The sequence below is a fragment of the Vidua chalybeata genome, chromosome 13, assembly GCF_026979565.1.
Source record: "Vidua chalybeata isolate OUT-0048 chromosome 13, bVidCha1 merged haplotype, whole genome shotgun sequence".
Lineage (NCBI taxonomy): Eukaryota > Metazoa > Chordata > Aves > Passeriformes > Viduidae > Vidua > Vidua chalybeata.
In genome coordinates this window covers 1,045,938-1,058,405 of record NC_071542.1, presented here as the reverse complement: position 1 = coordinate 1,058,405, position 12,468 = coordinate 1,045,938, and the positions used below count along the sequence as shown (strand labels likewise).

Genomic DNA, 12,468 nt, shown 5'->3' with positions numbered 1-12,468 from the left:
CATGTCTTGTTTTTTGTTTAAGATTCCAGTGTATTTGGTGCAATGGAGTCTGGGTGTGCTGGTTACACAAACTGAGTGAAAGCAACAGTTTTGGGTGGCCTCACTTCAGTAGATCTGTATTTATGGTTTGCTGGAAACCTGATTGTATTGTATTTGTTCTTTTTATTTGAAACAATAGTAGCAAAACACAGAACAACAAACTTGGCTGAACTTGATAGAAAGTTAACATCTTGTGCATACAATTAAGAAAGAATCTGTTGCCTCTAAACAGTGGGTAATGAATAGCTTTACTGTAACTGCTGTATGTTAATTAGGTTTTAATGTTTTATGCATTATTCAGATACTTAGTCACTGCCCTACTTTCAGTGTCTTCAGGTTCTTCCTCCTTTGCAGAGCCAGGAGTGCTCAGAATTTTTACCAGTCGCTTATGTACAAAGCAGACGTGCTCAGCTAAACTGCCATCAAGATAATCTCTGCCTAAAGAAACATCACTCAGAAAAAGAAAATTCTAATGCATGCATACTGTTGAGGTCAGTGTAGCTTATTGGGGGATTTTTCTCAGTGCTGTTACACTGCTGTAGACATGTACCTTTGGAACTCTCTTAACTTCTAAAGGTGGGTTTCAAATGATACTCCCTTGGTACTTAGATTTTCATTCTTAGTACAGCGTGTGGCTCAACCCAGAGACCTCCTGCCTGTGGCATCAGATTTCCCAGATGTGGCAGCAAGCCTGCTCACTGAATTTGATTATCTTCATATTGTATTGCTTATTGTAAATATGGAACTACTAAAAAGCTTGAGATCACCCTGGCTTGTAAAAATCAGTGTGGAGAGGTTGTGTGACAGACCTGTGTTGCACAAAATAAGGCTGAAGTTGCTTAAAAAGGAGGCCAGCTCTTATGCCCCTTTGAAGTGAGGATAGCCCGGGAGAGATAAGAGTGCTCCTTAATCTTGCTGGAAGATGTGGATTTGAAGTACAAATGACTTGACAGTACTTGCATGTAAATGAAGGAAGTCTGTTTCCTCTTTAAAAAGCAGAATATTTGTGTTGGAATGTGGAAACTACTCAGTATTTTACAATTTTTTTTATAGTCTAAACAAAGCCCAACTGAACTTTTAACTGCTGTGAATTAATTTTTCTAGGAACCTTCAAGTGACCTTCTTGAATTGCACAGTTTGTAGTAGGTCTTGGATGTGTGAATGAAGTTTCGGAGGTGTTTGGGTTTTCTAAAATACAAAATCAAACTTCACACACCCCCATACTCCCCCCCAAAAAGCCAACCAAACACAGACTTGCACGGGTCTAATACACCACGTTTTGTGTGATTCAGTGAAGCTGGGAACAAGTGTAGATCTGTGGCTTCTCTTACTGATAAAAATGAATAAACATTGGCTTTCATTAGGCAGGAGTGTTGGTGTGGCTTTAGTTTGGCCTTCCTAGTTAAAACATTCATATCTGGCAGTGCATTTTAGGGGACAAGGGCTGATTTAATTTCATTATAGCTCTTTTTTCCCTTGACTCCTGTGTCTGGTCTTTTAAGTTCCTGTATTCATTTCTTCTTGGCTGTCTTGTAGCTGAGGAGTCTGAGAGGGCTCAGTGCAGACTGCACAGGAAGTTATTCAGACTGAGTGAATCTGTGTGTGCTGCATGGAGCTCTCCTGCAGCACTAAACCTTACCTGATCCAGCAGGGTTTAACACAAGAAATTAGAATTGCCTTCAGGGTTTTTTTAACTGGGTTTTGTTGTTCTCACTGCTATTGAGGTGACTTAAGTACATTGCAGTGCAAGTCCTGTGCTTTACTGCCTTTCAGCACCCGATGGGATGCTCATGAGAATTGGAGGGTTTCATTCAAATTGTCATCTGGTAAGGCATGATCATCTTTATTTGCCTTATTAAAGAGAGGAGAAGTGGCCTAACAAGCTCAATTTAACAAAGTTAGTGAAAAAAGGAATTTCTGCCTTGATAGCCAGAAGAGGACAGCTCATGAGATTCTTCAGTACTTGCAGTTTCAGGTGAGATTTGAGGTAAGTACTTGTGATAATAATATCAGTGATAGCCTTTGGAGTACAGTTAGTGGCTCTTGTAAATGACTTAATCTTGGGCCTGAGACAGATCCCTCTGGAATGCATGACAAGTCTGCAAGTGCAGTGGATCTTTGGTGTTCTGTGTGCTGTGTCCTGCAGCAGCAGCACGCTCTGGGGTCACTGCAGTGCTTGGAGAATGCCACCTGAGCCTCTACCCTGCCTCTTGCAGTCTTTGCTCTTGGGTGCCACCCCTACTGACTGGGGCAGCTGTCCTTGCTACACATAATAAGCTTAGTTTTACTTCTTTGGGCCTCTCATAGCTGATCTGTTTCCCCTGGAGCTGCATTGAGCAGTTGGAAAGCTCTCCTCGGGGCAGCCTCTTTTAAACCATGATGTAAGCTTGGGCTGTTGCTAAAAGGCACAGAGCAGACTTCCATGTGTGCCACATCTGAACTGAAGTGAGCACAAAGCTTCCTCTGCCACGCTATTGATGTGATGCAGTGCCCTACAAAGTGGCAACAGAACTGGTTGCTGTAAACCATGCCTGGCTATGGGAGGGTAAGGTGCTGGCAGTCTTAGCCTGTTTTTCCCACTGTTCTGCAGATCAATCTCCTATTCCTGGACTGCTTCAGCACTGATCTCATGCCTGTTGTGATAACTGGGTTTGCTATTTGTCCATCTCAGTTTTGGGACTGAGATTAGGAGAGAGTAAACTCATTGGCAGATAGCAGAATTATGTTACTGCTGATCTGTTGAAAGTCTGGGTATGATCTGATTTTGATGGGGCACTCATAGTTTGCTTGTGCCCTACACAGCAGTAGGTGTAAACCTTGCCCTTCTGCCGCCCCATGAAAGGATTATCTGCAAAAGACCTACAAGATAGTCCTGAGGTAGTCCTGTAGCAAGCCGTGTTTCCTTCAGTATACCTTAACACGAGGTTTGGTGTTTAAAATAATGCTGAATTGCAGGAAACTTGTTCCTAGGTGGAGGAGGAGGTGCTGGGGAAGCACAGCTGCTCCATGGCCATGTGCTGCACCCTGGACATGTTTAATGTTCTGGCAGCTGCCTGAGGTGGCAGAGGTAAATATTAGATTTGTCGACCCACTCCTTTATTTCTTCAGTCTGGCAATTGCCCTCACAATACAGGTTTTGTGCTCACAATGCATATTTAGTCCAGGCATATGCCTTTGATTTAGTCCTTGCTGTGACTGCAGTAATCCCTGCTGGATCTGTGCCTGGCAACAGATGTTGCTTCCTTCAGTGTCTGGACTCCAGGACAGGAGTTCAGTTGTTCTGTGTGGCATATTTACACTGTAGATGAACGCGAAGTTTATTCAACATTTAAAAGCAGGGCCAAATTGATAGATTGAAGTGTGGACGTGAACTTAAACCTGCACAAGTGAGAGACTACCAGAGTTCCTGTCTGGGGACCTGAGACTTGGTGATCCTTCTGGAGCAAGCAAAGAAGCACTTCTTTCTAGTGGTATGCCCTGAACCACATATTTTCTCTCCCCTGCTTCTCTTGACCCTGAATACTAAAGATATGTCAGAGATTTTGAATTGAAACTTTTCTTTGCCAGAGGGAAGCCTGCAAAGTGGGTTGCAAACTGGTTGTCTGGGGTAACATGAGCCACAGCAGTGTGGGACCATGGAGTTGTTCCTGTTGGCACTCCAGAAAATAAACAGCTTTGCCTTCATTTGGATATGTGGTGCTTCAGCTACCAGCTGTTTTCACCAAATGAGCTCCTGCCCCATTTCAGAGAATAATTTAGGCATTTTCCAGGATAGCTGTCCTGTCAGACCTTTGCTAGGTCAGGCTGTGAATGAAGAACTGGAATGCACTTCCCTCATGCAAATAAAACACTTAAGCAAATCACTGGCAGTTGTGGGGTTTGACAGTAGCTAGGATGCCTTGCATGCACAAGCAGTCTGCTCTAGAAAACTACTTGTGGAGTTCTGAAGTTTTTCTCCCAGCTGGACAAGGGAAAACGGCAAGATCTGCTCTTGCCTGAGTGAGTCTGCCATTGAATTGCATTGAACAAGTCTGCCAGCACATGAGGTGTGTGCAGGGGTAGTGTTCATGCATTCTCAGCTGAGAGTAGGAGAGGGATAAATCACCGGTGGCAAAGGTGGCATTGAGTCCTGTGCCAGCCTTTACCAAACGCATCACAGGCAACAGGCAGGACTGAATTCCCAGTGCATGCTGTAGAACTAAGCACTTCTTGTACTTCCAGGACTCGGAGAATGCCCCATCCTTGGTGCTAGTAGCCTTACACTCTGTAAAGTGTTTTTGCCCTTTGAGTGCAATGTCAATTTTGAAAGCTTAAATCCAGTATTTATCCTGATAGCTTTGTTTCCCCCTGTACAGCAACACCTTCAGCATTGAAAAGTGGTGTACTGAGGATACGTTACAGACACTGAGGAAATAGAAGTTAAATTTAGAACTTGTGCTGGTAACTGCTCTGGTTATAAAAGCTACCACAGGACCCTGCAGAGCAAGGGGGATGCATTTCTCCAGATGCCTTCTCTCCCTCTTTGGTTTTGCATCCTCCCGTGGCTGCTGAATTGAGCAGTGACCTAGTAAAACCTTCAGCTGCCACTTACCGGAACAAAGTCACTGTCGCTTAAGTCTCCCTTCCTCAGCCAGGGCTCAGACACAAGAAGGCTGTGCAGCCTTTCTCTAAAGACAAAGCACTTCTCACGTCTATCAGTGCATTGAAAGCTTTCCCATTCACACTTACGTTAGCATTCTTATCCTGGCAAGGTTAAAGTTCACCACTTTCCCAAGAAGTTCCTCCATGGACTGTTTTCGGCTTAAAAATTCAGAACAATCCTTCTTTAGATGCAGCTGTTGAGCGTTTGTGTCCTTGCGGAGTGGAAGGGAATGCACTGAACTCCCCCACGCGCTCCCTGCCTTGAGTGTGAGTGTTATTTGATATCTGCACTCCCTTCCTCAGAGCCAGCCAGTCCTATTACAAAACGAGCACTGTGTACACAATGTAATTTGTCCTTTTGTACGAGATTTTCCATTGCAAATATTGATCAGACCACCACCCAAAGCTCGCTTGTTTAGGCTGGGTCTGGGATTGAACAATCACCAAAATGCTGCGTGTGCCAGGAGGATTTTCAGCTCGGTGTCAGAGCGGATTACAAGCTCCCCATGATGAAAGGGGAGATTGAGGGGTGAGGTGCGACTTCTCCAGAGTCACCTTGGCTTCACGAAGCCATTGATTTATTCAAGAGTTTAGCCTGGGCTGCTTGAACAATCCGACACGCAGGAAATTTCATTCGAGTTTAGGCTGGAATGTCTTGGGCTGTACTGTGTGTCCACTTACCCTGAGGCAGAGGCTGAGGCAAATGCCTGCATTTCAGTGAAAGAGAATTTCAGTCAAAGCACCACTTTTGCAGCTGTAGCTCATTCAGCATTGCACCTATTAACACACTTGTTACTTCTCCTTATGTCTGCATTGATTTGGTGTTCGGTTGAATTCTGGTAAGGGCAGCAAAGCTGGGATACCTGTTGCTGGTTTAAGCTTCCAAATCTGGTTAACAATGGCTCTTTTAGATCTGGTAAGTAAAATTCCTCCTGCTTCAAGCATCCTCTTAGGGTATTTAACCCTCTGCCCCCCAGCTGTTTTTGTACCCTCAGTCCTCAGGATATGTGGAATCCCTGGTTATAAACTCGAAGCTGTGCTCCCAGTTGGGTTTTGTTTGCCTGGTGGTTTTGGATGATAGTGTCTTTCTCCTTAGAAATTTCAGGGATGTCAGTTCTGATTTCTGCCGATTTTGCTGGGAGGTCACGGTGATTTCTGTTAAGAGTTTTCTATCTAAAAGCGAGATTTAGTCTGTACTTTCAGTCAGAATAGAACACCACAGTAAATTTGCCTTTTGGACCAGTGTGTGGGACAGAATGGCTGCAGCCACATGTCACCCAGCAGTGATAGGCTGCAAATGTGCTCTTAATGGTGCTCCAGCAGCTTTATCCCAGATCAGGTGTCAGCCGTCCTTTAGCAGCTGGTAGAAGGACAAGTTGAGCACTGTACCACATGGAACTGGCTAATTTGATGGAAATATGATTATCCAGCTATTCTAGAAACAGATCAGATTTGCACTGTGCGGGATCCAGGAGTACACAAACCTGGAGATAACTGTGGCTCTGAGCAAAATGTAAGCTGGCTGCTGAATTTATGTAATTGCTCAGAATAGATGATGGCTCACAGTTTGAGTAGTTCTTTGCCCTCTCGAGTGAATGCAGCCTTAGCATTTTGTTAATATCGTAATCACAGGCAGGACACTAATTCCTCTTCCAGAATCTAATCCTCCACAGAAGTATTCTTCCCCTACAAAACCCAGCCCATCAGCCCTTGTAGCCCCTTAGCAGCCATTTGTTTTCCAGAAGGCAGATAAGACTCAGCATCACAACTTTGTTTCCTTTCTTGCTCACTAGCTCTGAGTGTAGTTCCTGTGTAAGGACACGGGAAGTACTGGTATTTGTGTGGCTGGTGACTGCTCTTGTGTCCAATGCCCCAGGCCTGCAAGCTGGAGAACAAGAAAGCCAGGGGAAAGAGATGGTGTTGAGCAGTCTAGGCTGCTGCTCAGGCCTCTACAGTTTGCCCTGTCCCATGCAGAGCTGTTGCCACTCCACACTGAAGGTTAGCAGTGACTTTCCATAGTGTGTTTGGATAGCAGTGATGTAGAGTGCCCCATGCTCTCCAAGCCTGCACAGTTAAGCCACGGCACAGTGATAGTGCCAGGAGGTTCTGTGGCACCACAGAGTGTGAGTTACCCACCAGTGCTGAGTTGGGTGTTCCTCAATGCCCACCCAGGCTCCTGTCAGACACCCACCACATGGTGCTTGGCTAAAATGCATCTCCTCGTGGCATCCATGTGCTTCCACTTCAACTGCACTCAGTAATCAGTGAGGTATGAGCAGCAACTGGGAGACAATTACCTCTGGAGAGGAGACTCAGACCACGAGTTCAGCTCTTGAGACAGGAAGGAAGCCAAGGTAAGAGTTTCTACTGTTTATGCCCATGATCTGTTACCACTTTGGCTGATGTGTGCTGGGGTTGTTCATACTACAGAGCTCAAGCCTGGGATCCTTGGGGAGGTGGCAAACACTTCAAACCTTGATCAGTCACTGTGCTCCTGCTGTTGCTACCTGCTCAGCTGGGAAGAGGTTGAGTCCTTCCTTTTAGCTGCCTGGTTGCTGGAAATGCTGGGAGCTGGTTGGCTTTACGGATCACTGAGCTTGGCAGCAGGCCTGGCTCTGTTGGCTGTCCAAGAGCTGGGTCTGGATCTCTGTTTTTAGTCTCATCCTACTTTGTTGTTACTACTGGCTTCTGGGCTCTTAATATGCAGAAATCTGTTCTGTGCAGAGATGGACCTCGCCCTACACTTGCAGACATTTCCTAATTACGTGTGGTTGTCATTGGTTAAATGTTATTTCATACAGGTTTTCCTGTTCTTCTCCTTAATTGGTAGTAAATGGTAAAGCAATATGCATGTTTTGATTTTAGTCTAAGAATGCCACTGGAAAGGGCCCATTTCAGCTTCCCACCTTAGCTGAAAATTGAATGATAACTCGATTGTGTCAGTTTTATTGCCCAAATGGAGAGGAAATGTTAATAAGGGCAATGTTATTAAAGCAGTAACCTACAACTGACCTTCCTGCTTTTCCTACCGATGGGGGTGGGTAGATGGATGACACCTGAAATGTGGGTGTTCTCAAAGGGTGTGGGTATTTCTTGATATCTCTGTTCTATTTGTGACAAGTGCTGCCACGCAGACAGGGCAAACTGAGGAATTTGGCTGATAAGTAGTTCCAAGCCATATCTAGACAACGTGAAGTAGAGGGTTCATGAGAAAACATTGCTGCTGCTTTTTCATTTCCTGAACAGTCTGGAGTTAGCATGTGGGACCCAAATGCTGTGACCCTGGGGAGATTTTGAAATACCTATAGCCTCTTGCCATTCAACAGTGTTTACTTGAAGAAGATATTGCTAGAAAGGAAATTGGTTTCCTGACTTTAACAGCAAAAATATGGAATGATTTGATGGGAGAGAAACAGCAGTTACCATTCCACCAGCTGTCTGTTGGTGATGTTAGTGGTCCATGGAAGCAAAGATGATCTGCAATTGGGTTTCAGGGCCATCAAGACTAGGTCCTGCAGTGCCTTGTGTGAAGTTGGGCCCCCAGAGAAGAGAGGAGTCCTGCAAAATCTGTGTGTCCCACATCAGTAGAGAAGGTGCATCTCAGTAGTTTTAGGTTTTTTTTTTTTCTGTTTAATTAAGATAATCTGCAAAATATCCATCTAAATTTATTTATTGGTTCATTACAGTCTTCTTTGTGGAAGATTGAGTGTTGAAGACGTGAATACATTAAATCTCTTGTGCTTTTGGTTCCCTCTCCTGCTGTAGCTAACAAGGGAGGATGTGTGGTTGTTGGGCAGCCTCCACTCGTACTGTCCTGGTCAAGCTGGAGCCATTGTGCACCTTTGTGTCACTTGAGGTGTGTCACAGGAACCTCTCCTTCCCTTTCCAGCCTGGGCAGCGCTGCTGTTCTCGCGCTGCTGCCTTCAGTGCCATCCCAGCCCCCGAGCCTGTGCTGATGCCAGCGGCTCGGAGCCCTCCAGCCCTGGTGTGGATGTGCTGGGGGGAACTGGGGAGCCTGGGAAGGACAAGGGCCTGTGCAAAGGACTGCAGGCAGCCAAAGGAAAAGGGCCTGTGGCAACTTCTGTTCCACTCTTGAAGGAAGAATTCTAATAAGATACTGCAAGTGCCTCTGACCTTCACTGTATTTCATTTAAGAAAAGATTACCTTGACCATTACACCTTTTTATTTTGTCCTAATTTCTCTTGTCTTTGTTTTGTGTGTCTGAGCTAACAGTTCCTCCCTCCTCCATGCCTTTCGGGTAGCAATGAGATTAATTGTCAGAGTCTTGATTCAGTTTGAAGACCTGAAACCTTGGTAAACAGTCATTCTGCCCCCAGAAATAGTTTGCTCTGATTCAAATTAAATTACCAGGTTTTAAAATTTTTTAACTATCTTGAAATAATGAAAAGGGAAGAATGGCAGAAACTATCCACCAATCCCTTGTACAGTACAGTAAGAGTTGGAAACATTCTTAAATATTAAACTAGAAAGACTGACAGAGCTGAAATCTGTGAAATACAGTGAACCTGCACAGTGCAACCTCTCTGAAGAGGTTTTGTTGAAGAATGAGCACATTAGAGGTGGCTGGAAAGAGCCCGGGATGTCCCTGTGGCAGCAATGGCAGAAGCGCAGAGGCTGCAGGCAGCAGATGGAGCCAGAGCAGCCCGCGGGCAGGAGGAGAGGCTCAGTGGAAGGGAGCCTGCCCTGCCGGCATTGCAGGGGGAGGTAACTGGCAATCCTCTGGGGCTCAGAGGAGAGGAATCAGGGCAGTGCTGCACTGCTGGGGGCTTGGCTTAGCTGCTATTTGTGTTGTTGGATTTTTAAACTTCATAATCCCAGAGAGGCCTTAGGGAAACCTTCCAACCAAGGCAAAAGCGAGCCGTGAGCCCATCATCTGTCCCAGAATCCAGTGCAAAGCAGAGCCCATGGCTAGCGTGGATTTCACTGTCTTAGGAGATGGTTGTGAAGGGGGGTGCCTCAAGTTTTCCTACCTGGTCCTTCAGGTGCTCCTCTCTGGGTGCATTCACTGGTTCATCCATGACTGAGAAATCATCCTCTGTCAAAAATGCCAGCATGGCCTGTGCATGGGGAGAGAGGGATCTGTGGCACAGAACGTGGCTGTCATGACTGTAAGGGTGGTTCCCAGGCTGGCTGGGGACAGTCCTCCATCCTGCAGAAGCTGCACTTGCTTCTGTGATCTTTTCCCTTTGCACAGTTGAGATCTGGGTGGGATTTTCCTCCCAGAATCGCCAGGCTTTGAAACACTGCTGGCAGCACAATGTGCTGAGGGTAGGGCTGTGCCAACACATGCAAGCCCTAATCTCTTAGGAGTAAAGATGTTTCTTGCAGATAGTGTAGGCCAGGAGAATAATGGGATGAGGCAGGAGCAAGGGAGAGAAAAGCATGGTCAGTTTGTTATTTCCTGACTGGTAATTGTAGAAAACATTATTATTGGGATGCTCTTGGTCAGCTGAAGCAGACCTTGTGTGCTGATTGTTTTCAGAAATAGGATATTTGTAAAGTCTGAGGACTGGGGCTTCTCTTCATCAAAGCTTTTCAAGGTAAGAGCCTGGCACGAAGCCTCGCTGCCCGTTCCTTTCTGCTGTCCACCAGCCGTCCTCGTTTTCTGCGATGACAACCACAGTGTCTCCTTCACTGATGTCCAGTTCATCCACGTTCTGAAAGGAGACAGGGAAAGAAATGTGGATAGCCTGAGAGCACAGGAGGGCCCAAGAAGTATCTGGTGGGTTTTTTTTAATCCTGCTCTTCATCAGCAGTCTGCCAGTGTCCTTCTGGTTCTGAAATACCAGACAGTGAGGGATTAAGCATTTTGGCTATTTCTTTAAGATGCTGATTTCCCCGGCCTCTGTGGTGTCTCCTCCTGCACAACCTGATGGTTTTATCGCTGGGGAAGTGCAGAAAGGGTTAAACACCACTCTCCTAAAGCAGCTCACCATGACCTGCATAGTCTGCAGGTGTTGCTAAATAAAACAGAGCACAGCTTAATTCCTAAGGGGGATAAGAGTGCCTCTGCTAATCCATGCCTGAAATAGGTCTCTCAGTTCTTTTAGCAGGGGACAGCAGTGACCAGTGGGGGACAGTGACTCTTGGACAGCAGTGACTTTCATCCCCAGACAAATGCAGGAGTTGCAAATAAGCTCTCCCTGAGCTCCCAGGCAGCCAACAGTGTTCAGTGGTGCTGTTCTATTTTCCATAGGAAACCACTTCGCAGCCCACAGTATAGTAAATAGAAAGCAGCATAAGGGAGGCTTCCAGAGATGTTTGAGGTGTCAGCTAAAAGTGAATTTAATGCACCTGAGTAGGTAAGAAGAGACTCAGAAAATGAGAGGCCTCAATGTACAATATACTAAAGGTAGTAACAGGCTCTTTTCTCAGCAGGGAATATCCCTGTGTGGCACAGTTTTAAGAGACTCCTGGAGGAATGAGGTGATCCAGTGGCCTCCTTAGGGGAACTGCCATTAACAGTGAGGTGCTTTCAACTGTGCTTGCATGAAATTTCATGTAAATAATAAAAGAAAGTTTAAAATGAAGTAAAAATAAACCCCAACATCAAATAAAAGGTGTTGGAATACTGCTGTACCTAAGGGGAAGTGCTCCTTTTGAGCTTTTCCTCTGTTTTCACAATTTATCTGGCATTTATCTATTTTGTCACTCTCACATTTCTTCAATGTTGGCTGTTGGTGGCAGGTGCCTTGGTGTGAGGCTCTCTCTGCACTGATGTAAGACCTCCTGGATGCTGTTTTTTCTGCTGATCTAAAGGTAATAAAAGGAACCTTTAAACTGACATGTAAAACAAGTGGGGTTGGAGTCCAGGTTCTGGAGTCCATCTGAATTAGCAAATATTTATAACCAGTCCATTTGCAACCCATTACTAATGGTATTCTGCCTAGTTAGGACTGGAGCTAGGGAGAGCTCCATGTGCCAGTTAAGGATGTAGGTTGTTCTCTTTCAGCTGGCAGATGAACCACGTCCACTGTGGTTCTGCAGCTTGCAACATGGAAGTACAGGGAAAGAATGTCCTTTATGGGATTCTGTCCTCTCCAGCATGGAGAACCAGTGTGCTGAACTGGAGCAGGACAGATCATGTCCTGGCTGTAAGATGACAGTAACATTTCCTTCACAGAATTTACACTTTCAGGATGTTTCAATCAGCATCACTTATTTTAAATGTGACACTCTGAAGTGTTTATTTTGAAACAGACACTTTTTTTTACCTGTGCTGTGTAGTCATAAAGTACTCTGTAGTCCTGTGATGACGTGATCTCAGCTTTTTCATTTACAAAAATGGATGCATAGACTCCTTCTGTTCTCTCTGCAAGGGGAGGGGGAAATAAGAAAGGAATACCCAGCACAGAGACAAAGAGTTCAGTTGCTTATAGAAGTGTGGGATCATATGCAAGAGTTCACAAATACAAGGGTTTCTGTTCTCTCTCTGCCCGGAGATGCACACACATAGAAAAGCTGCTGTGAACTGTAGGTAAATCTTGCACAAAAACTGTCCCCCATTGATGGGATGACAATGCACCCACTGAACTTTGAGGGAGGTCAGAAAGTAGCTTTAGCCTCAGGTTGGGAAAAAGGTTTCCCCTGGTAAAACACAATCCAAGTCGTCCAAGGAGGGAAGCACTGTTGAAAATGGTTTAACAGTGTTGCTACTGGGGCTGTAAAATTGTAGCAGTTCCCCTGGCTCACACAGGACTTTCCATTTCCCATAGGGAAAAGTGGAAAACGCTGTGCCAATGGGTCACCAGACATTTTCCAGTGGT

At 45.5% G+C, this 12,468-nt stretch overlaps 1 protein-coding gene across 2 annotated transcripts in view; it reads right to left on the bottom strand.

Moving 5' to 3' along the window:
• Positions 1-8,342: 8,342 nt before the first annotated feature.
• The window catches only part of PSTPIP1 (proline-serine-threonine phosphatase interacting protein 1), a 55,793-nt gene continuing 51,667 nt past the window's right edge, over positions 8,343-12,468 (bottom strand). For both annotated transcript variants that reach the window (XM_053954695.1, XM_053954696.1), the window contains 2 exons: positions 11,917-12,014; positions 8,343-10,359 (listed from right to left, as the gene is read on the bottom strand). In XM_053954695.1, the coding sequence (XP_053810670.1) occupies positions 10,228-10,359; positions 11,917-12,014 (230 nt within the window). In that variant the 3' untranslated portion in view covers positions 8,343-10,227. The remainder of the gene's footprint in view (positions 10,360-11,916; positions 12,015-12,468) is intronic.